This window comes from Centruroides vittatus, unplaced genomic scaffold, assembly GCF_030686945.1.
Source record: "Centruroides vittatus isolate TY-2023 unplaced genomic scaffold, ASM3068694v2 contig_488, whole genome shotgun sequence".
NCBI classification, from domain to species: domain Eukaryota; kingdom Metazoa; phylum Arthropoda; class Arachnida; order Scorpiones; family Buthidae; genus Centruroides; species Centruroides vittatus.
The window spans coordinates 59,819-83,813 of NW_027122276.1; the positions used below are offsets into that span (position 1 = coordinate 59,819).

Genomic DNA, 23,995 nt, shown 5'->3' on the forward strand with positions numbered 1-23,995 from the left:
TTTAATTTTTAGAATGAAAATGTAATACACGCCATTAGGAATGTCGTAAATTATTTCTATAAAGCACCGACTCGAATACGAACGAGCTGGCGAGAAAGCATACGTCTAAATTTGTGAATGTCGTAACATAAAGTAAAATATACAATACTATTTGCTATGTGTAATTACATATTAAATATTTTTTCATTATATGCAAATCAGATGCATTTCTAATGTAATAATTTGGAAATAACCCATTTTCTGTTACAAAATTATACGAGTTTGATATTAAAAGCATGATTTAGAATGTGAATCAGCTGAGTCAGATCCAAATTTTAAATGTGGCTTATGGCCAAAAAATAAATCAATTGCTCAAAATTAAATTTAAGAAAAAATGTTAGTAGTATCTTTGCATAACATGACAATTTCTACCTATATTGAGTAAACTATTAAACTATAAAAATATGAGTAAAGAAGAAAAAGCTACCCAAAATATTTATTGAAAATATACTTAAGAACTCGAAATATATGGAAATGGAATGACAGAAATAATTTTTAAAAATTGTTAGATAAATTGTGAATACCGAACAACATCCCTTTTAAATATAACAACAAACATGATCAGAGGAAAATTGACTTAAAATTAGAGTTATTTCATAAATGTAATTCATATATATGTGTGTATGTGTGTGTGTGTGCGTGTGCGTGTGCGTGTCTGTATGCACGTGTGTGAGTGTTAAGTGTGTATATGAATGTTGTATAAAAAAGAAAAAATATCAACAAATAATAATATTTACAATATGTTTGCATAGATCTTAATATACAAAATATGAGCAAAAAGAATTATTAGGATATAATTAAAATTACCTGTATGAAAATTATGTAAAACAGCAAAAATAATAGCATTACTTCAAAATATAAACTAAACATGAAAATATATAAGACAAACAAACAAGATAAACACATCTGTTACAAATTGAAATCATCTGGTCAAAGTATCCATATGTAAATGAAAAAATTTGTTTAACAAATATTTCAGTAATCAACACTAAAAATGGAACAATAATAAACTAAATGAGTGTATAAGGAAAGGATTTTCAGATATTTGGAATTACTGGAGAGATTGATGGTTTTGACACATTTGCGAGCTCGACGAACTAACGAGATTGCCGCATGCCAATCGAGGCAATTTTGAATGACCTAGAGTTGTCGAAATGTTCAGACCGGACACTGCTATTAGTTACACCAATGATGATTGAAAATAAATAAATGTGGTAACAAATACTTTCTTGCTAAAAATTATGATTAATGTTTTGAATACATGCAATGATTATTAAAAGCATATTTCATTTGTCAGAAGATATTAGAACTTATTCCTACGTTAAAGATAAGTTGATTTAACTTTTAAAAGATAATTAATTGCATGTAATATGTATGAAATAAAGTGTAAAATTTAAACAAAATTTGTATTTTTACGTAACAGTATAGATTATTTAAGTGTTAGAATACAGATTTTTAGAAGAACATATAATTAAAACTTTTAAAATTATTTTAAAATTGATCAAGGTATAGTTACAAGTTTATGATTACATTATATCTGAAATATATATTTATATATATATTTCCTTCTTTCATTCTGTTACATTAAAATAGACTTTCAATATAAGAAACATCTCTATATATTTCATTCATTGATTGAAATTATAAATTAATGTTTGAAAAATTGACCTTTTCTGGATCCTACTTTTAAACTAGATCTTAACAATCCGGCCGGCTTAATTCCAGCTTTGCTCGTATTGCCAATTTCGGAACAGTTATCATTTTCTTCTTGAGGCGGAGAGGACGATTTTCCGGGAAGAGCGGAACGCTGGTCTTCCATTCGTCCTGCCTGAAATCGTAAAATGAGACTGAGGAAATCGTCATCAGGAAAAGTTTGTGGACAATGTGATGGGGATGAAGAATGACGTGTAGGCATGTAATGGCCACTTCTTTGAGATCGACATGGGAGAATGTCTGGCATACTGCTACGTTGATCTTCGAATCTACTTGCCTAAAGAATTTTTGCATAGTAACAAAATGCTTTGAATACGTCACAACTTTTATAATAGAAAAACTATTTCTACTATTGTCTATTCACATATATCTATAAAGTGTTATTAATGAATGATACAGAATGTTTTAAGATGTTAAACTTTGACTTTTCTCAAGGTTTCTTACCACAATTAAGAAATTATAAGATGAAACACTTTATATGCTAACTAAATTAATGTATGAAATGTTTCCTAATTTATAAATATATTATGAATCATAATGTAACAGTAGTCACAATTAAATAGGACGATTCAATAAGATCCATAGTACCCAAGTCTTTCAGAAATGTTTTAATGATTTTCCCTGATAATCTTTATCTAATTTTTAAAAATCAAGCAATCATTATCTTTAATTGTTAAAAGATAACCTGAAAATCTAGAAGCTTTAGATTTGAAAATACAGTGAAACCTGCTTAAATTCACTTTGAGCTGGTCCTTGTAAAATTTTGCAATGGGAATATATTTGCATTTAGTGACCACTGACCAAGACTTCAGTCATGTCCCAAGGTAAGAAATTATCTTGTGTAAAGTGAAGTGACCATTAAAAAACAAAAACACTATTTTAAAGAATGTAATTCAATTTGTAGTGCTCATATTGCAAATATAAATATTTCAAATCATTTACACTTCAAAGATAAGGGGTTTAAACTAAATTTCCTATAATGTTTTGGAAGCTTGAATAAAAGAAATGGCAATTTGAAACATTTAAAATTATCTGTGTCATAAACTGAAAACAACAATAGGAATGGACCAGTGCTGTGCACCTTTTAGCAGCAACATTGGAGGAAAATTTTAAAATTTCTGTTATTATAGAACTCACTTGGGTCACTATCGAAGTTTTCCTTGTCAAAGTGTTTCGTATTTTAACTTTGTCCAGTAAAGTGAACTAGCTTTGTGTGTTCTTTGCTTATTGTTAAGTTTCTTTGTGTAGATTTTTAATTCAAAGGTGAGAGATTCATTTCGTTCACTCTTTTTTCAATAACTCAATCACCGATCCCAATTAACTTTTAGAATGGCAAAGAAAAGGTACAAAGAGCTAAACCTTCGACAGAAGTGTGAACTGATCCACTTTTCAGAAAGTCATAGTTTATAGGTTAAGTAATTTAAACACTTCTAGAAATGCAAATATTACAATACCATGTTATCAGTTACCAATATTTTTAAATTAATTAAAATGCAAACCCTGAAATATCTTGATTTAAAGATAAATGAACTTAGGCCACTTTCAAAATAAATGGCTCAATTGTGTATATTGGTATATTGTGAACAAATATATACAATTCTTACAATTTATTTTTATGATTAAATCTTTCTAATTGAAAATTCTGACCAAAAATAATAAAATTTATTTATTATATATTTGCAGGTCATGACAATTTAGGTGTGTAAAGTAAAAATCTGCACAATATTGTCAAGCATATTTGGTATTCTTTTAAAAATAAATTTGAGAGTATGCCAGCGTAGACTATTGCTTGGACTCCATAGATTTAAATTCATGTTGTTGTAACAATATTCCAAAAATGAAGCAGCTTAATGAAAAGCAAAGAAAAACTGTAATTGGTGAATTTTACAAACAGAAAGGGGGAAAAGCTTCACAGTTATGCATTTTGTGGATATGGCAAGAATGAAAATCCGTGGAGATGACAAGGACAGTTTGTAGCATCAAAGAAAGATTGGGAAGTGGTAAGACTTGTTAATGTCCAAGGAGTGGGCAAAAAAGAATTAAAACTACAGATAGCAAAAGAAAGTCATTGGAAAGAAAGGCAGTCAGAAAAGTTTACACTCACAAAGAAAACTTGGAAAAAATTTCAAAATATCTCATCAGTATATTAAAAACATACTAGTCAAGTAAAGCGTTGTCCTTTAAAAGCAAAAGTCAGCCCCAAAATATACAAGAATGAACTCAAATTGCAAAGGACTGTGCTGCAAAAAATGCACAAAGGTGATTTCAAAGCTTCAAATAGACTTTTTGTTATGGACAATAACTTGTATTTTACCTTTGACAAAAGTGATTGGGCTAAGAACAACATATACTATTATAAGGATTGAGATGAGATCAATCCATAAGCAAAATTTAAACATTACATAAAATTTCCTTAGAAAATGTTAGTTTAGATAATAATTGGTCCATAGGAAGATCCCAAGCATTTGTAGCACCCTCTCACCTCTGAATCAACAAAGAAGTATATTAAGAAAAAGCCGCCCCCATCTCTCAAGAAACACCATTCAGGCAGCTTGTATGTCTTCTGGCCAGATCTTACATTTGTGCATTATATAACAGATACAGTTTCTGCCAGAAGAATACAGAGTCTGTTATGTCAGCAAAGAGAAAATATTGAAAGTATTCATTAGCTGTATCCAATTGAAAAATAAAGATTACTGATTCAATCAGTGAAATAAGGTTTTGAAGTATACCTACTATTTTGGCAATACTGGCCAAAACAGAAGATGTACAAAAATAGGCAGTCTACCAAAAATAATGCAGAGCTGAAATAGATTGTCTAGTCCAAACTCTGCCAATTTAATTCAGAGCATTTCCAACTTGGATGGTTGGAATCAAGGCTAAAGTCAGAAAAACCATCAACTACAGATCATTATTTAGTGACAGAAGAAACTAATTTTGTAAATTTTCTGTTTCTGAATAATCATATTGTAAAAATAAAGTAGTTTAATTTTGTGAAGATGTTTTGTTTAACATCCTTATATTATAATAAAAAAGTTATAATTTTATTTACATGAGATATCTTATAAAATATAAACTGCTGACTTATGAATTTTGAAAGTGGCCTTTAAATAATTTTGAAATTGTACAACAACAGAGAATTAAAACCACAATTTCAATATGAACAACAGTTTATATATTTTGCTATTAGACAATAAAATTATACATACCTGGCATCTCATCAACATATCAAAAAAATCATCATCGGGAAGAGTAGAACTACCGACGGAAGTACGTCGTAACAAATTTTGTTCAATATTATTGTTATTGTTCCTATGTATGTTGGTTGCAGTTGGTATATTTAAGCCAGGCAGTCGTGGTAGACTAGCTCTTTGTTCATCCAATCGTCTACTCTGAATACCAGAATTAAGTCAAATAGATCATCTCTAAATTTATTCCCATCTAAAGATTTAAAGACAAAAATTTTTAAAGCATTTTTTATTTGATAGAATGTTAATTAATAAAAAAATAATGTTCATAAAATGAATAAATGGTGGTTTATTAATAAATAATTTAATAAGAAGTTAACTACTTATATATAAACATCCCAAAGCCCAATGTATTAATACTAAACAAATGATTGCCATAATTAATCAGGCTATTTTTTGCTACTACTAATAATTAAAATTTATTTTGTATTAGATGCAGATGTTATGTGCCATCTCCACAATCATTTGGTTTAGTTAACTACTTCATCATTTACTTAAGAAATTTGTATCTGATATGATCAAATATTTTAACTAGGAACAAGAAATTTAAGAAATCTATTACATGATATTATATCTTATTGTATTGGCTAGAATTTTTAATAAAGCTTATAATGAAAAAAAGTATGACAGATTGATGAGACCATACAGATAATTAAAAAAGGCTATTACATATATATGAAAAGCAAGTTACATTTTATATTACTAATACAGCATTAAATTATGCTTTAACTACTAAAGCTGTATTTGAGAGTACTCTTAGACAGCATTTTAAAAATCCACATTCGCTAGGAATTTTGAATCACAGAACAAGTTTTGATATGTTGATGGACTTCCTGAAAGTCATTAATATATTTAAACAGATTTGAATATTTATTTTTATTTTATTTTAAAATACACTGTTATTAAAATATCTATAACCACGAGGCAGATAATAGTAAGGGCTTATCACATCAATGATAATGGACACAAACACTCAGGTATCAAAGTAAAAACATTTAATAGAACAAAAAAGGGTGTACAATAAGATGACTATATAAGTAAGTATAAGTATTTTCCATACTTATGTAGTCACCTTATTGAACACCCTTTTTTGTTTTATTAAATGTTTTTACTTTATTCCTGAGCATTTGTGTCCATTATCATTGATGTGATAAGCCCTTAGTATTATCTGACTCGCAGTTATAGATATTTTAATTAATTTACTCTGTTATTGTTTGGTTAGATGAAAGTTCAAAAGCACTGTCTATCGGCATTAATAAGGTTTTGCTGAGTAAAACACAAAATGAATACAAAATACTTTGCTAGCATTTTCAACATGTACAGAATGTATTCTTCAGGTGAAATGAAAACAAATTTTAGAATGTTGATTTAAATTTTAACATTAACGTTAATATGTTCTAATTGGAGTGCACATCTAAAATGCAGCTACGAATAAGTGCAGCTAAATAATGCCATAGTTGCACTTATTTGTAGAGCCTACATATTTCCATCACTGCAACATTTGATACAAAAAGAGTTACAATTCATTAATATGGCAATGCGTAGCTACGGCAAGATACACTTACAATTCAAGTGCATTCACACCCATGTTTGTAAATCTTTCTTCTCACCATCAAAATTAGAAATAATATAAAAAGATATATCTTCTGTTTGATTTTTCCATGCCTAACACTATTTTGTTATTAATTTCAAAGAAAATAAAACATCATTATAGTATACTGTTTTTCTTTTCATTACTAGTCCATTTTCCATTTAACAAATTTTCTACATAACGAATTCCTAATGTTTCTAAAAGGCAATTTCTCTATAAAAACGGTCAACCATAATCTTAAATAAAAAGCAATATCTATATTAGTCGTATCTCTATTTTTAATAGAAGATGGATGTTAAACTAAAATCAACAGTAAATATTTAAAATGAACAGATAAAGAGTTTATAAGTTTGAATAACATGTTAAAAATTGCAGAAATTATTAATTGGAATATATAGAAAATGTTTATTTCTTGGAAAAAAATTAATATATAAAATACTAACCTCCTTCTTCTGAACTACTATGAATCATTCTTGGCATTGTAATAGATGCTGAATTAGATGCCTGACAATTGCCTAACAATTGATTATTTTCTTTGTTTTCCAGAAGTGCTAGGGAACAACGCTGATCATCCATTCTTTTACTTTGAAATCGACTCAACAGATCAAAAAAAGATTCTTCATCTAATGGACTTTCGTGTACTGGATTCTATAAAATTTTAATAAAATACACAGAATTGCAACAAAGTCAAAAACTTTAATTTTATTAATATATAGCAGACATCTTAAATATCTTAACATAACTTTACCTGTTTATCTTTAACAGCATTTGATTCACTAGGATACGAAATACTGATTTGAGATTCTGAACTTAAACTGCTTTCAATACTGCTTGGGTTTTTGCTTGATGTTTCTTTAACAGGTGGTAAATTATCACTTTTACTGGTATTTTTGCTATTATCTTTAGAAGAAGCCTGAAGATAAATATTATATTAATTTAAATCTGATTATTTTAAACATTTGCAATAAATGTTAAAAATAATCAGATTTAAATGCAACAAATTACAATAAATGCTATGGTAAAAATAAAAAATTAGTTTTTTGTATGCTTAAAGAACAAAGGCTCTAAGAGCAGGTTAAAAATATAATTTCAAATATTTTTGATACTTCAAAATATCATCATAAATTTAATGAAATAGAGTGCAAAAAAAGAAAACTAAAATTTGAAAATTTTAGATTTTCAGATAAATTTCTTTTACAATAATTATTTAAAATACAGAAAATAACATGTGTTGTATCAAATGAATAACTGAATTTTATCAAGCAATAAAGGCTAATTAATAATTAAGTAACTTTGTTAGAGGTAGACAGCTAAGCTGTCGTCTTGTGTTTAAATTTAAGCATTAGAAATAAATTTAATTCTGGAAGAAAAAATCAGCCAGATTGGGATTTGAAACTGCAACTCTTGCTTACTGTGCAGATATGTTGCCAGTTATGCTACCCAAACCACTCTGTAATCTCTGCTTCCAGACCAATTAATTGGTCACTCATAACACTAACTTATGCTTTTACCCAGCATGGTGCATATATATATAATAAATAAATAGATATTATTATTATTATTATTAAGTTGACAAAACTGAGTCAAACAGCTGGTTAGCTCAAAGATGCCTCTTTGGAGAGACAGAAGGATTCGTGATTGCCATAAAGGATCAGGTCATAAATGCTAAAAACTACAGAACACACATATTCAAAGATACAACACTCACAAATGACACATCATGCCAGAAAGTATACAACACATCACTTCTGGGTTGCAAGCTCTTGGCGCACACACATTATTTTAATAGACATAATCAAGTAGCACCAAGAGCTTGCAAAGAAACACAAATTATTAGACATCCACGAACCATACTACAAATACATCCCACAGACAGTATTGGAAAACAATATGCACAAAATGTAATATGACAGAGCGATAATCACAGATAAAACAATTTACCACAACAGACCAGACATTGCACTCATTGATAAACGTAATAAAATTATATCCATTCCAAACACTCACAATGTACAAAACACATGCACTGAAAAAATTAGCAAGTACACAGAACTTGTCCAGGAAATAAGGCATCTGTGGAGGATGGATAGGGTGTTTATTGTACCTGTTGTTATCTCCTCTATAGGTGTGATACCACACACACTACACAAAAGCCTGGGAACATTACAATTGAATAGAAATACATCATCACACTACAGAAGGCCACTATATTGAATACATGCTATATTATTAAAACAACGTCTGTCCAAAAAGGAACCACCATTTATTTCTTGCGTTCGTAGACAATTCACACATTCGGCAACTGACCTTTCTTTTTAGGCTGCTTTGTTGCCGGAAGTTAAAAATGTCTGTTTTAAAACACAAAAAACGTTCAATTAAAATTACAAAAATTTCTAAAAAAGAACCGGTGACATACAGACTGTTGTAAACATCCATCCATGCTTGGGGTTGTTGCTGCTTTTATCTACTGAGAAAAAGCGCTGGAAAATGTAGATTTTCGAAAGCGGCCTCCTGGTGCGACAGAGTTTTCTTATTGTAAAAATAATTCTCCAATCCGACGAAAATTCAGAGAAGAAATTCTACATGTATCGTCACCAGGGGGCCGCTTTCCGAAAATCTACATTTTCCAGCGCTTTTTCTCAGTAGATAAAAGCAGCAACAACCCCAAGCATGGATGGATGTTTACAACAGTCTGTATGTCACCGGTTCTTTTTTAGAAATTTTTGTAATTTTAATTGAACGTTTTTTGTGTTTTAAAACAGACATTTTTAACTTCCGGCAACAAAGCAGCCTAAAAAGAAAGGTCAGTTGCCGAATGTGTGAATTGTCTACGAACGCAAGAAATAAATGGTGGTTCCTTTTTGGACAGACGTTGTTTTAATATTGTAAAAATAATTCTCCAATCCGACGAAGAATACATGCTATATTGTTAGGAAATTTCTGAATACAGACACTGACACTGATACACTTATTTAATTTTAGTTTTGTTTTGGTTGCTATGCCTTGACTCTGGTCTGGCATAGTACATAGCCACCAGTGTCAACTGAGTATAACCCATTAAACCCAACATAATAATAATAATAAGACTAAATTAGCTTTAAATAGCCCAATAAAGAATTAGATTGTGCATTTCTATATTTAAATTATCAGACTGATTGCATGTGTTAATATATATTGCATTTAAAGATTAAAATTTTATGCATCAATATTATGAAACATCTCTATCTATATGTATGTACAAATATAAATATAGATATTTCATAATTTTGATGTATAAAATTTTCCATAAGCATCATAAAATGTTAGCCAATCAGATCAAAGTTTCATCAATGGCATATGCCATTGATGAAACTTCTGCCATTCATATTCTGCCAATCATACAAGTGTAATTTCACATTCCAGCAAACCAGAAATACTGCCATTATTTCTCTCAAGCTTCAAACATTTAACTGAGAATTTCTGGTATTTACAGCACTTTCTGATTTAAAACTTTATTATAATCTACATATATTTTAAATTTAAGACACATACTAATTCCTAAATCTATTCTCTGAATATAAAATACTTAGAAAAAAATATAATGATTTTAAGTTGTCACAGAGAAAAAATGAAATAACAGCACTGGAAATTGAACTGGCAGAAAATTTTTTAATAAGCAGGGATTCTTACTAAGAAATTTCTTTACTACCTGTATTAGTTTTATAAATATTTATATATAACTATAACAAAAACAAATACAATTAACATTGCAACATAAAAATAATTTAACATACAGATGATATATCATATATATATATATTATCAGCATGATTGCACTATGCTCCTACTAGCTTTATAACACCTGATAATACAAATGTACTATCTACATCGATGATTCCCAATTAGTGGTACGTGCACCCCTGGGACATGCAAAATTGCATGAAGGGGTACGCGCGGCAATCTAAAATTGGTTGATTTAAAATTTAAATGCATGAGATGAAGCAATCAAAAAAATAATGGGTGGACCATCAAAAATTCGGCAATTTACAACATGATGTTGAATGCACAAATTTGTTTATTTATAACTAAAAATATTCTTGAAATTTCATCAAAAAAATGCATTTGTGACAATACCTAAATGAAATTCTTATGCAAGAAACAAAAATTGTACAATTAACACAATTTGTGTTCGCAAAATTAATTTTGAAAATTTTTGTCGCTGTTATTTCTCATGCGCGACAATGCAACTTCTCGCAGAGTATAATGAGACTTCACTGAGTTTAGTAATCAGTTGTGACATCTCGCTTATAAATCAGGCTAGAATCAATCTTTTTCTTGAAATAAAAAAAATTATTGGGAGAAAAGAATTGATAGCGAAAAAGATGCTTGCGATGGTCATGATCAACAATAGTGATTATCCCGAGCGTGTTTTTTCTCTGAATTTTTCCTACCTGAAAGGTCACATTGGATTCTGTGAGATGCCAGCACTTTTTGACTTTTCTTTCCGAGTAAACTCAGCACGCAATAAAAACGTTATTTATTGCATTTTTCTCAGCTCAAAGAAATTGGAGAACTTAAATTTTAAAAATGCGACAAAAAAAATCCACCAGATGGCATTTCACAGAATCCACATGATCATAGAAGGGTTTTAATTAATTAATTAATTGTGAATTTATAACTGTTGCATCGTGGGATTGTCCTAATTCCTAATATATCTTTGCAAACGGTAAGATAATGTTTTAAAATTACTTTTTAACTCAAGCGGCTATTTAACAAAACACTTGTTGATTTTGTGCACATTTAACAAGTGGAAGATTTCGCTAATTATTCTCAACATAATGTAAACTGTCAGTGTTTAAAAATCAAACTTGTTTTACATTTAAAAATTCACATTTTTCATGTATGAGTCCAGAAGCAAACTAATCAAATTATTAAATATTGGTACAGATAACTGATGATGAAAAATCGAATGCAATTTTATTATGCCATTTCTAGTTGCCCAAAACAATTTCATCGAAGATTCATTACAAAATAATTGTATAGCATTTAAAATTTCTTTAGCTAAAAGTTTTACTTGTCTAAGAAATTCAACATCTGAAGGTTGGCATATAGATGTACATTTTGGTGGAATAATTAGTACTTCACATAAATTCTGATTTATAGATGTTTGTAATACTGTATTATAAATATTAATATTTTTATGTCCACTCCATGAGTCAATTATTAATAATGAGTTTTCTGTTATATTTGGAGATAATACATCTTTTACACAGTTTGTAATAATTGCTGTAGACTATTTGCCAGATGAGCTAGCTGTAATAGTAATGTTTGGGGCATTAAACAGTGATCTTTGAACTCTAGATCCAAAAGTTCCATGAGCCTTTTGTAAGCAAATAAATACAATCACCTACAACTTGTCCATTAGGATTACAGTAGAGAGTCGTTAATCGGAATCCCAGTAATCGGAATCGCCGGTAATCGGCACGATTTTCAGTCGGACTGTGTCGTGCTGAATCGAACGTTTTTGATACTAAATTTACTTCTAAAGTATAATTTTCATGTTTTTATATTCTTCAATATATTCATTTTCTTTGTACAAAATGAAGAAATAATTTTTAACGATACAATAGCCTTGATTATTATTATAAAAATGTTCGTTAGGCTTAAAATCGATGAAAATTCAACACGAAGCAACAAGCAACAGAGAAAAATTTGAACATCGGACAGGTTAATATATTTTTTTGTACATAATCGGTAATCCGAACAAATCACTAATCTGAACAACCCCAGTCCCCAATTGATTCCGATTAACGACTCTCTACTGTAATTAAATATTGAACAGTGTAGAAATGCATAACTTTATTACTTGAGAATATCCAAATCCAATAGTATTTTTTCTCCTTTATATGAAAGTGTTCTTGGTGAAATCATTTCATATGAAAAACTACATTGATCCACATTGAATATAAAGTTAGGCGAATAAGATGGAAATACATTTTTTACTGTTGTTTGAAATTGCACAGCTTTTATTAAAATATCCTTTTCGTTTACTATTTCTATTTTATTTACAAGTTTTGTAGTTATTTGAGATACTAATCTGTATTCTTTTTTAAATTTAGCAACCCAGAAATCACTAGCTGTAAACTTAATTGAACTATTCAGCTCAACAAATTTCTGTAATTCCCATATTTTTAATTGATTACCTTTAACAATTTTATAGCTGCCTCGAGCTTTGTCAAACATTTGTTTACTGTGTTCTTTAAAGATTTTTAAAGCTTCAATTCTATATTTTTGAGATTTAAATTGTTTTTCTCATTTATATAAATCACTAAATGTTTTAATTAATTCTTTAACTCCTTTCCACTGTAATTTGTGTAATTTCCATTTTGGATGTTTTTTATGTTAAGTTAAGAATTTCTTATTTTCATTTCATTGAGATTATATTCTTATTAGCTTTTTCCTCATCAATTGAATATCCTGATTCACAGTCAGCGTCTTTGTTGTCAACTTATTTTTCTTGAACAGACAAGTGTTATTTTTTCCATATGAAATATCTTTAATGAAATAATTATCTTCCATCTGACAAAACTCTTGGTCATCTCTATTTACCTAATAACTAAAATATTGCTAAATGCATTAAAAAGCATTTTAGCTACCTGTTTATCAATGTCCAAAATCATAGGCCTACAAATCTCTTCTATAGGCAAGACATTATCACAAATGTTTAAATTCTGCTATAATATTTTAAATATTTACATTTAAGTCTTCTCCCATTTTCAAAAATTCTAGAATATATTCTAAATGTAATGTATTCTTCTTCTGCAACCTTTTCATTACTAAAAATTTGCATATGTGTTAAACTAATATAAAATAGTACGACATTTGATGGCTATTAACACTGATTATAGTTTTAGTGAATATAACATATTTAATATAGAGCTTGTATACTTTTAATGTAATTATTAACTACATTTTATTAATATTTATTAAAAGACACTCCAACAGTTCCCTTGTAAGTATAGAACTTTTTCCCTTTCACAAATTCATTAGCACCCAACTATTTTATGACTTTCCCAGAGGTGAGAAATGGGAGGGTTAAAGTTTTATTTCTAGCTAACACACTTTCTGGTTTAGATATCAAATATTATAAGTCTAATACATAGTATTATAACGATTTTTAAAAGAATCAAATAGAATAAGTGATGTTAGAATGTCATTTCCAGTTTATTAGGAAGTTTCTATTTTGGCAGAAAATTTTCAATTTTATGCTTCAGAAAACATGCTTATTCGTCTAAATAGCATCAAATAACATAAAAATAAGTGAAAATAGTGCTGAAGACCATAAAAATGACAATTTTTTAGCATTTGTTTACATTCCAGATTCTGATTGGAATAGTTGAAAGGGATGTGGTTTTGGTGGCAATTTTCCCATGGGTCAGATTCTCGGTTACTTTTATTGGATAAAGTCAAGTCTTTCAAGCCAAAAAGCACCAATCTCAGCTAAAAAGAGTGTAATTAATACTTTTATCGTCTAATGAAGTGGAAAAGGTTCTTCTTAGACTTAGCATAGGAAGGGTTTGTTTCACTGCATTAAAGTAACAAGACCCACATGACAATGGAGAAAATAATTCATAAACACACTTGAAAGAAGAGATTTGGTCTGTATCTTCCACAGGCCACATAAACATTGAAAAAGAGCCACACAACCTGCCTTTCTAATATATAAATCAGGGATTTATATATTAGAAAGAAAAAATAATAAAAATAAAGCCACTAGTCATAAATAGAATAACTGGATAGTTTTAATGCCCTCCCTAAATAACAGTTTTATTTTTATTTTCTAGAGAATAGGATTCATTAATATCTTCTATACAATTGTTTTTAAATAATAATAGTGAAAATTATTTTAAGATAAACAGTTGTTAGTTATAAATTATATATTAACAATATTGTTTAAAATGTAGTTGGCCAGACTATACTACAAGTTGAACAGTTTACATTACAGTAAGACGTTCCTAGATGACAAAGCGCTAAACGAAGCAGCGTTAAACAAGGTCATTTTAACATAGAATAAATAGGGAAAGAGAAACATGCAATGAAAAATGAACAACTTTTACTTCAATTTTAAGTTATTGTTATATTAATTTGCATAATAATATATGTTAAATAACACACAAACATATGCACAGAGAATGCAAAGTTCATTTTTTGTAATAAATGTCCTTGCTCTTCTGAAATTCTCACTTTTTGTGATAAAGTAGTGTAGTTTCATTTGTCGCTTTTTTTCTTTCCTTAAGCAAATGTCAATACCAGAAAATCGCATCCAAAACATCTCATCTTGCTTTTGCACTCCTTTCAAAATCTGGATCATTCGCTACAATTTGATCAACAATTTTGGTTATCGTTACCAAACTTTTACTAAGGAAATCTGTAGAGAAATTCTTTGGGTTCTTCGTTTTCATAATCAGTGTTTTCCAGTTCTGTATGAATACCTTGTTCTGCTAGTTCTTGAAGGTCATTGTTGGTAAGGCTCTCACCAGAAACCTGCAGTAACTCCTCAATATCCTGCTCGTCTACATCTCTTAGTCCTGCTGTATTGATTAGGTTGACAATTTGGTCAACTTAACGATACAGCGATAGGCTCTTCTTGTTGAGAATGCTTAGATACCTTCAGCCATATATTCCTCCACACTTCGTTCATGCATTTATCAGTTACTTCTTGTCAAGCAAAGTTGTATTTCCTGTGACATCCATGATAGCATATTTTTTCCAAAATTGCACAAAACAAACATAGATTTAAGGAAGTACAGCGCTATGGTGAATTTCACCTTTTGCTGATTGGTTCGTGTTCGCAAATAATCGTATTATATACAAATTAATAAAATGCTGCGATAATTTAAATCAGCATAAATTTTGAACTTTGAGGCTTCGAGCAGACTGTGTTATATCGAATCAGCATTAACGAGGCAGCGTTAAGCAGGGTCTTACTGTATTTATTATTAAACTATATACAATAACAGCAAGATATCATCATCTACCTTATAGAAATTGCTACATTGTTACTTTCATAAAACAAATGTTTTCATTCATGATTTATTAAAGTAAGAGCATAAAGTAATAATATATAATAATATTATGCAACTAAATCAGAGCTGTCTTGCAAATATAAATAAAAATAAATTCATGCAACAATAACCTTGAAACAAAAAATTTAAGATTTAAGGATGTTAAAGATGTCCAAAAACATTGTAGTTAGTAAATTTTGCTGCTGCTGTTCCAAAGGTTGTTATGTAAATTTATTTAATATTATGTAATTGTAGTACAAACCTTCACTTTAGCAGTTATTATATTAACCCTTAGCCTGCCGTTTGCCACGCCCCCTTGTTTACGTTTATTTTGTAAAATGGCCAAGGGCAAAATAGGTGAATCAGGCAATATTATTTTAAAAATTCACCAAAAATTAAATTATTATTTTATTCATATGAAAAAAATCACATATATTTATCAATATAGTTAGTTTTAAATACTACATTTTTCAATAAAGTTTGTTTGAAAAATTTACGAGAAAAAAAAAAAAAAATATATGATAACTGACATTCAAACTTGAAAATTTGTTACTTTTTGTCAAAATTAACATTGTCTGGTTACTTCATTCTTATTGTCCCTGAGCCAGAACGTAGAATATTGTTCAGTACTATTTGATATAACATTTATGCATGTACGTCGTCGTGAAATTATCGCACATTATATCAAACCTTTGTTTGAAATCTAAACTTTATTCTGCTTTCAACTAATATAATGAACTAATATACTTTATTCATTTCACATCAAACAAGATTATATATTTTTGTAATAAACATATGATTACCAGTAGCAATAGATGTAACATTTGCTGATATTTTAGATTTAAAAAAATATTAAAAATTAAAAAAATATATAAAATATCAGAACTGAAGGTCATAATGTGAATATTTATAATGTATTAACATATTATAGCTGAATAAACTTATTATAGCATTAATGAACTTATTATAGTAATATTATTGCATGAATATGCTAAAAATGAAATAAAAAATTATCAGAAAATGAAAAATTAAGAAAAAAAACCGATAATTAAAATTTTTTAAGTCAACAAAACATCACCTGGACAAAAATATGTGAAACAGAAGATAAACAAGACGCTGCCGTCAAGTGCTGACATCTGTTGTCGATAAATTTTATAAAAATTGATTGTTAACTGGGTAACGATCAATCGATACCCTGGCCTTTTTGCTTAACAATTAGGGTAACGATAGATCAGTACCCCGACCGGGAAAGGGTTAAGTAAAACAATATATATATACATATATATATATTTTATGACTATCAAAACATGAATTTAATTAACTAAAAATTGGAATATACACATTTTTCTACTTGAAATTGCTTATTTAATATATTCAATTATAACATTAAAAATATCTATGTAAATTCTTAAAATTTTCCAAAAAATTTGAAATTCTTACTTTTCTAAAAATAAAACTTTAAGTACTAAATACTTTAAGCAAAGTTTTGATTTACAAATAGATATTATTACTGATAAGCACTAATTATGAGAAAATATATATTAAAAGCTTTTACATTTTTAAGTTAAATTTTATTAACTGATAAAAATCTCTGAATGACAAAAAATTTATAATTATAACAATGATTTATATCAAATTAATACTATAAATTTTATAGACTAAAAAAATTTTCTACCTTAGCATCAGGAGTTAATTTCAATAAATCCATGTTTTCCATACTAATTCTTCTCATTCTACTATTTTCTAAAATAAAAAAATAATAACTCAATAATGAAAACTATTCTCCTCTTAATGGTTTTTAAATATAGAAAATGTCTGAATATTAACTTATACAAATTTATAATATATTTTGTGGGAATACACAAGTATATTATAAAATTTTATTTAAACTACCTGAAATAAAGTAAGCTATTCGTTCACACATTGTACAAAGTAATATATATATATTACTTTGTACAATATGTACAATATGTGAATATATATTTATTTATTTGTTAACTCATATAATATAATATATATATATAGTGGTGCCCATCCTCCACGTTGGCGATATGGTCAAGCCGAATGTTGTGCACATCCATTCTGGCGCATACGGGAAACAGACGACAAAGCTTATGTGCATCCATTCTGCCCAGTCAGGAAAAGATGACAGTAAGAGTAGCAAAGGAAGAAGCTACGACGTGTCCACCTCAAAACGATTTGTTTGGTGTTCTTTGTTTTGTAATGTCCTCTGTATCATATTAAAGTGTATGTCATTGTATGTTATAAGAAGTTCCTCGTGTTTTCTTAAACTGAGTTCTGCATACACTTCTTAACGCCCAGCCCAGCCATCCATAGACACCACATTTTCTCAGGAGTGGGATAAAAGTGATTTAAATAGTTGAGGATTATCGAAATCATAGTGTTTGCTGATTATACTGAAACATTTAGTGACGAACGAAGGGATTTTCGAACTGACTGTGATTTGCCGAAACAAAAACTTTTGATTTCGAATTAAAACGAAAACTTTTTGTTGGAAGATTGTAAAATGATCCAGACAATCCAAAGTTGACATTGTCAAAAGAAAAGGTTTTACTTCTGCATCTAAGCCATTTGAGAGCAGCAGAGAAAGAGAGTGGGAAAGTAGACAAGTGTTTACATAAAGGTCGTAAGTTATGTCACCCATCTGACACCTGACCGAGATTCACATACTTTTAGAAAGAAAGTGCGGGGTGGCAAGAAATTCCACGAAACTTGCTACAAATAATTGCTACACTTTAGGATACGATCAACACTCATCTTGGAAGCAGCATAAGGGGTATGTAGACTTTTACTCTTCAAAATGATCCTAAACGATATAAAAGAAATAAGCATTGCATTGAAAAATTGCAAGTTTGATAGAATTAAAATTCTTCATAAATTTATTTTTGATACCGATGGTGATTGGTCAAATCAAAAGAGAATAAGAAATTTTAGTGGATTTACATTTGCTTTAGACAGTGATGATTTTAATAAGAAACTGAAAAGTATAAAAGGTAACTTTTCCCTGAATGCGCTAATTACGATTTCCAACATTTTAAACATATCTTTCGAGGATAGTAAGTTGGAAGTAGTGAAGAGAATTCGAGCTGATTTGTGTGTTTTGGAATCCTTAGCCCAGCATGTCCGACTCGACACCTTGTCTGGCCCTGAGTCTGAAGCCGATGAACCAAATGAAAAAAATGAAAGTGAAGGTGAATTTTCAATGCGGTGCGAGATGAATAAGAACAGTCTCGATTCTTCTATCCAATCTGAACAAAGTAATGCTGCTGCTATTTCTGTTTCCCATAGTGTTACCATTAATTATTTGATATCGAAAGTACCCTTTCTAAGTTTAATGCAGAATCGCACAAGAATGTTATTTGTTGGATCGAACATTTTGAAAATATCTCTAAATTATTTAGTTTGTCTGAATAAAAGATCCCTTAGTGGTAACGCCTCTTTATTTGTAAGAACAGTATCTGAGATTAATTCATGGCAAAGACTAAAACAAGAATTGATCGATGAATTCTCTTTTGAAATTAATTCAGCTAAGTTGCATGAGCTTTTGAGTAAACGCACCATGTAGGACTCTGAATCCGTTCACGAATATTATTCAAAGATGAAAATGTAATTTCGAAAAAATAGATGATGGTGCTTTAATGCATTATGTGATTAAAGGGATTAATGATAAACATGAAAATAAAATCATTTTATACGGATGTAAGGACTTGTCGGAATTTAAGAAAAAACTTATGAAGTAATAAAAAGTGATTCTGTCAAGACTTGAAGAAATTCTCCATAAGACTCCATAATCCAAGATCTCTGACATGTACACTTACTACTTTTGGATATGTATAGTTATAGCTTGTTTGGTCATGATTAGTCTGATCCTCCTACCTTTAGTCATTTTGGAACTGATTCACTTTATTTACAAAATCCTGCATATATATTTAACTCTTTCTGCTCAATAGGCTCTAAGAGGGCCATCTTATCCACACTCATGGTAGGTTCAGCCAAGTCCACAATGAAAATGGCTTGGTGGTGTGAAACAGAACCTGACATATCTGTGACAGATCATCCACAAAAAATTCCTAGGGCTTTTTAATCACCCATATTCAACTGTCAGGTTGGCAGGCTAATGCCTTATCTGTCTTGGTCAACTGACTGTCTACAATATCAATATTTGAAAATATTAGTTTTTATTTTAGTTAATATTAATTATTATTCTATTGACTATTACAACAAGAGAAGGAGGAATAGCAACTTCAGTTACAACTTCAACAGCTTTTTTACAAAAAAATAAGTATTGTTACAATCTTAACAATGCTTATTAATAGCTTATAATTAATATTAAGACAGAATAATTAACAATCTTCTTAGCAACACAAAATTTTTTTATTAAATTAAGATAAATTGTTTATTTTAATGTTAATTAATTTATTCAATAAAAGTTAAACAGCAGAAAAATAGCAAGGAGATTGATCATCAAAATTTTTGTTCCAGAAATTTTGAGCATTGAAAAATTAAGCATTTATTCCATTCAAACAGTTTTGAAGTTTTGTCAGTCCACTGCAATATTCTGGATGATTCAGCTAAGCTTATAGCTTTTGAGGGGAATAGTTACACAAAGACAAATCAGAATCATATAGCAATGCTGGGTCAGAAATGCCATCTTCATGTGGTAGATGATATTGTTCGGCTGCAAGACTGCTCATACATTCTTTCAAGATACTGTCATTTGTAAACTGCCCGACGATGGCTGAATTCGTGAATGTAGAAATGGCTAATATGCACCTCGCTTATGGAGCAGTGGACTATAACAAATGTTTGTCATCACTTAAACACGACATTTGGACATCAGCGAATTGGGCATAGTGGTTTTGTTCATTGACTTGCAAGATTTCCAGACTTAACATATTCTGATTACTTCTTATGGGGTTACATCAAAGGACTGGTGTACAACACCCACATTGAAAGTGATGAGGATCTTGTACCATGCATCTCTATAGCTGCTTTGGAAGTCCGAGACACACCAAAAATTTTACAAAATGTATGTAATTCCATGTGCTGACAACATCAAGTAAGTTAAATTCATAGTCGCAACACTTGAACACTTTCTGTAACCTCAATGCATTTCACAAAAATCTTGTGAGTAATAGAAAGAATTTCATTCTTTTATGTAATGCTCTTTCATTTCTCATCCTCTCTATACACTAGCACATGGAGATGATGTTTCAATGCTGGATCACACACACACACACACACACTTAGTGTGTGGTATGATCCAGCATTGTTATATGATTCCAATTTGTCTTTGTGTAGCCTACCTCTCCCAGAAGTTTGTACTGTACATGCTTAGATGAATCACCCTGTATATTCAAAAAATTCTATCTAGCTATCTTTGGACTTGTTTATTGTAAATTATATCTGTCTCTTTTTTTAATTATATATGAAATAATATATAATTGTTTAATAATAATTATTAAACAATTTTAATCAGTTTGGAATATATATTTTGAAATTATTTCACTTTCAATTATAAATATCATACACATTCTTGTTCTTAATTTTTTCTGTTAAAGGAAACAGATTAAACATTAATACATAAAAATAAAAAAGAGCACTTGTAATTAGAATGAACAAACTTTTGAGAAAAACATACTTGCTCAATTTATGTAGATTAAATATTAAATCAGAAAATAAACTAATAATGAAAAGATAATTATTTACCAAAATTACAATTTTGGGAATCTGGCGTTATGCTTTCTAATTCAATTATTTTCTGTAGGTCACATATACTCATCTGTGCAGTTAATTCTCCAGTTTGATCTCCAATCTGCAAAAGTAATTAAATATTTTCATTTTAAATTCTTTTTTAAAATGTTTTAATAACAACACAAATCAGCATCTTATTTGTTTCAATTTTTTTTAAACTACTGATATTTAATAATTAGAAACATTTTTTCTCAAAATACAATGATTTGGATTAAATTTCATTTTTTAAAGTTAAATGATTTTAAATAATTTCTGAACTTCGAATATTTGTTATTTTGTAAAATTTGATTAAAATGACAGATCTAAAATAAATTCATTTCATAAATTGTAACCTATTTTTTTCATAAATAATTCAATTGACTTCTGAACAAAATACAAGACACATTTTAATTGTCTTCAGTAGGTAGCAAAAACATGTTGAACTTTCCACGTAAGCAAGTTTGACTCAAATTTCTAATGCAATGATTATTCTGTATATCCTGTTAGATGACATATTGACTTTATAAAATGATATTTCTAATCATAGAGAAGCTTTTGTATAAGAATTACATAAAATTTTACATTATTATGTTAACTGAGATATACTCGGTTAACACCGGTGGCTGTGTACTATGCCGGACCAAAGTCAAGGCATAGTAACCAAAACAGAAATTAAAGAAGTGTATCAGTGTGTGTGTCTGTATTCAGGAATTTTCTCACAATATGACATGTATTCAATATAGTGGCCTTCTGTAGAGTGATATATGTGTTTCTATTCAATTCTAATGTGCCCAGGCTTTTGTGTAGTGTGTGTGGTATGACACCTGTAGAGGAGAGAACAACAGGTACAATAAGCACCCTATCCATCCTCCACAGATGCCTTATTTCCTGGGCGAGTTCTGTGTACTTGCTAATTTTTTCAGTGCATGCGTTTTGTATATTGTGAGTGTTTGGAATGGATATGTCTATAATGTATGTGATTTTATTGTGTTTGTCAATGAGTGTGATGTCTGGTCTGTTGTGGTAAATTGTTTTATCTGTGATTATGGCTCTGTCGTAGTACATTTTGTGCGTGTTGTTTTCCAATACTGTCTGTGGAATGAATTTGTAATATGGTTCGTGGATGTCTACTAATTTGTGTTTCCTTGCAAGCTCTTGGTGTATTATATTTGCTACTTGATTATGTCTGTGTAAATAATCTGTTTGTGCCAAGAGCTTGCAACCAGAGGTGATGTGTTGTATAGTTTCTGGCATGATGTGACATTTTCTGCATGTGTCATTTGTGAGTGTTGCATCTTTGAGTATGTGTTTTCTGTAGTTTTTAGTATTTATGACCTGATCCTGTATGGCAATCATGAATCCTTCCGTCTCCCCAAAGAGGCATCCCCGAGCTAACCAGCTGTTTGACGCAGTTTTGTCAACAAAATCCTGGGCCAGATCGTAAGGATGCCTGCCATGGAGTGCCTTTCGAGCCCACGATTGCTTAATGGTGTCTATGCTTTTTATATGTTGTGTTGTGTCCATATGATGTGAGTGTAAGTTTAATGGTGTGTTATTCGAGTCTGCTAGAGTTACTGCTTTATGTAATTGTGATGTTTCTTGTTTTTTGTAGAAAAACTCTCGCAGTGACTGTATTTGTTTGTAGTGAAGGTTAACTATGTCAATCAGGCCACGTCCGCCATCTTTACGTGGAAGGGTTAATCTTTCTGTGGCGGATTTAGGATGATGTTGTTTATGCTTAGTAAGTGTTGTTCTTGTTTTCCTTTGGAGTTGCTCAAGATCTGTGTGAGTCCAATGTATAACTCCAAAAGAATATGTGAGTACTGGGATGACATATGTGTTTATTGCTTTAACTGTGTGTTTTGCATTTAATTGTGTTCTGAGAATAGCATTTAACCTACTTTGGTATTCTTTAATTAATCTTTGCTTTATTTGTGTATGTTCTGTTAGTTTGGCCTGTTGGAATCCTAAATACTTGTAGAACTCGCCCTCTTCCATGGATTCAATAATGTCTCCATTTCCAAGTGCAAAATCTTCTTTCTTCAGGATTCCTTTTTCTATGTGAACTGTTTTGCATTTATCTAGGCCAAATTCCATTTGTATGTCCTTGGTGTATGAATGTGTGATTTGTAGGAGTTGATGAAGTTGTTTTTGTGTGGATGCATAAAGTTTTATGTCATCCATGTACATGAGATGTGACAGTGTAAACTGTGTTGTTTTTTTGTGTCTAATATTGTAACCATATTGCGTGTTGTTTAACATGTTGGATAATGGGTTCAGGGCTAAGCAGAACCAGAGAGGACTCAAGGAATCTCCTTGAAAAATTCCTCGCCTAATAAAAATTTGGTTTGTTTGTATGGAAGTGTTACTAACCCTGAGATGTAGTGTTGTTCTCCAGTGCTGCATAGTGTTTTGAAAGAATGCAATGAGTGATGGATGTATTTTGTACATGTGTAGGATATGTAGCAGCCAACTGTGTGGAACACTGTCGAATGCTTTTCTGTAGTCTATATATGCCATGTGTATGTTTCTGTGTTGTCTGTGTGCTTGCCGTAGAATGACTGAATCTATGAGTAACTGTTCTTTGCATCCCCTGTGGTTTCTAC

General features: G+C 29.9%; 1 protein-coding gene and 1 long non-coding RNA gene across 2 annotated transcripts in view; both read right to left on the bottom strand.

Annotated features, from left to right (window-relative positions):
• Positions 1–1,360: 1,360 nt before the first annotated feature.
• LOC136978108 (G-protein-signaling modulator 2-like) overlaps positions 1,361–23,995 on the bottom strand; it is a 68,685-nt gene continuing 46,050 nt past the window's right edge. The window contains 7 exon segments of the mRNA XM_067273766.1: positions 1,361–2,029; positions 4,962–5,155; positions 5,158–5,193; positions 7,035–7,239; positions 7,340–7,504; positions 17,311–17,378; positions 21,366–21,471. Coding sequence (XP_067129867.1) covers positions 1,688–2,029; positions 4,962–5,155; positions 5,158–5,193; positions 7,035–7,239; positions 7,340–7,504; positions 17,311–17,378; positions 21,366–21,471 — 1,116 coding nt within the window. The 3' untranslated portion in view covers positions 1,361–1,687.
• LOC136978115 (uncharacterized) lies at positions 3,784–4,037 on the bottom strand. The gene is made up of 2 exons (XR_010881174.1): positions 3,907–4,037; positions 3,784–3,851 (listed from the first exon to the last, which is right to left on the bottom strand). It is a non-coding gene; the product is annotated as an uncharacterized lncRNA (long non-coding RNA).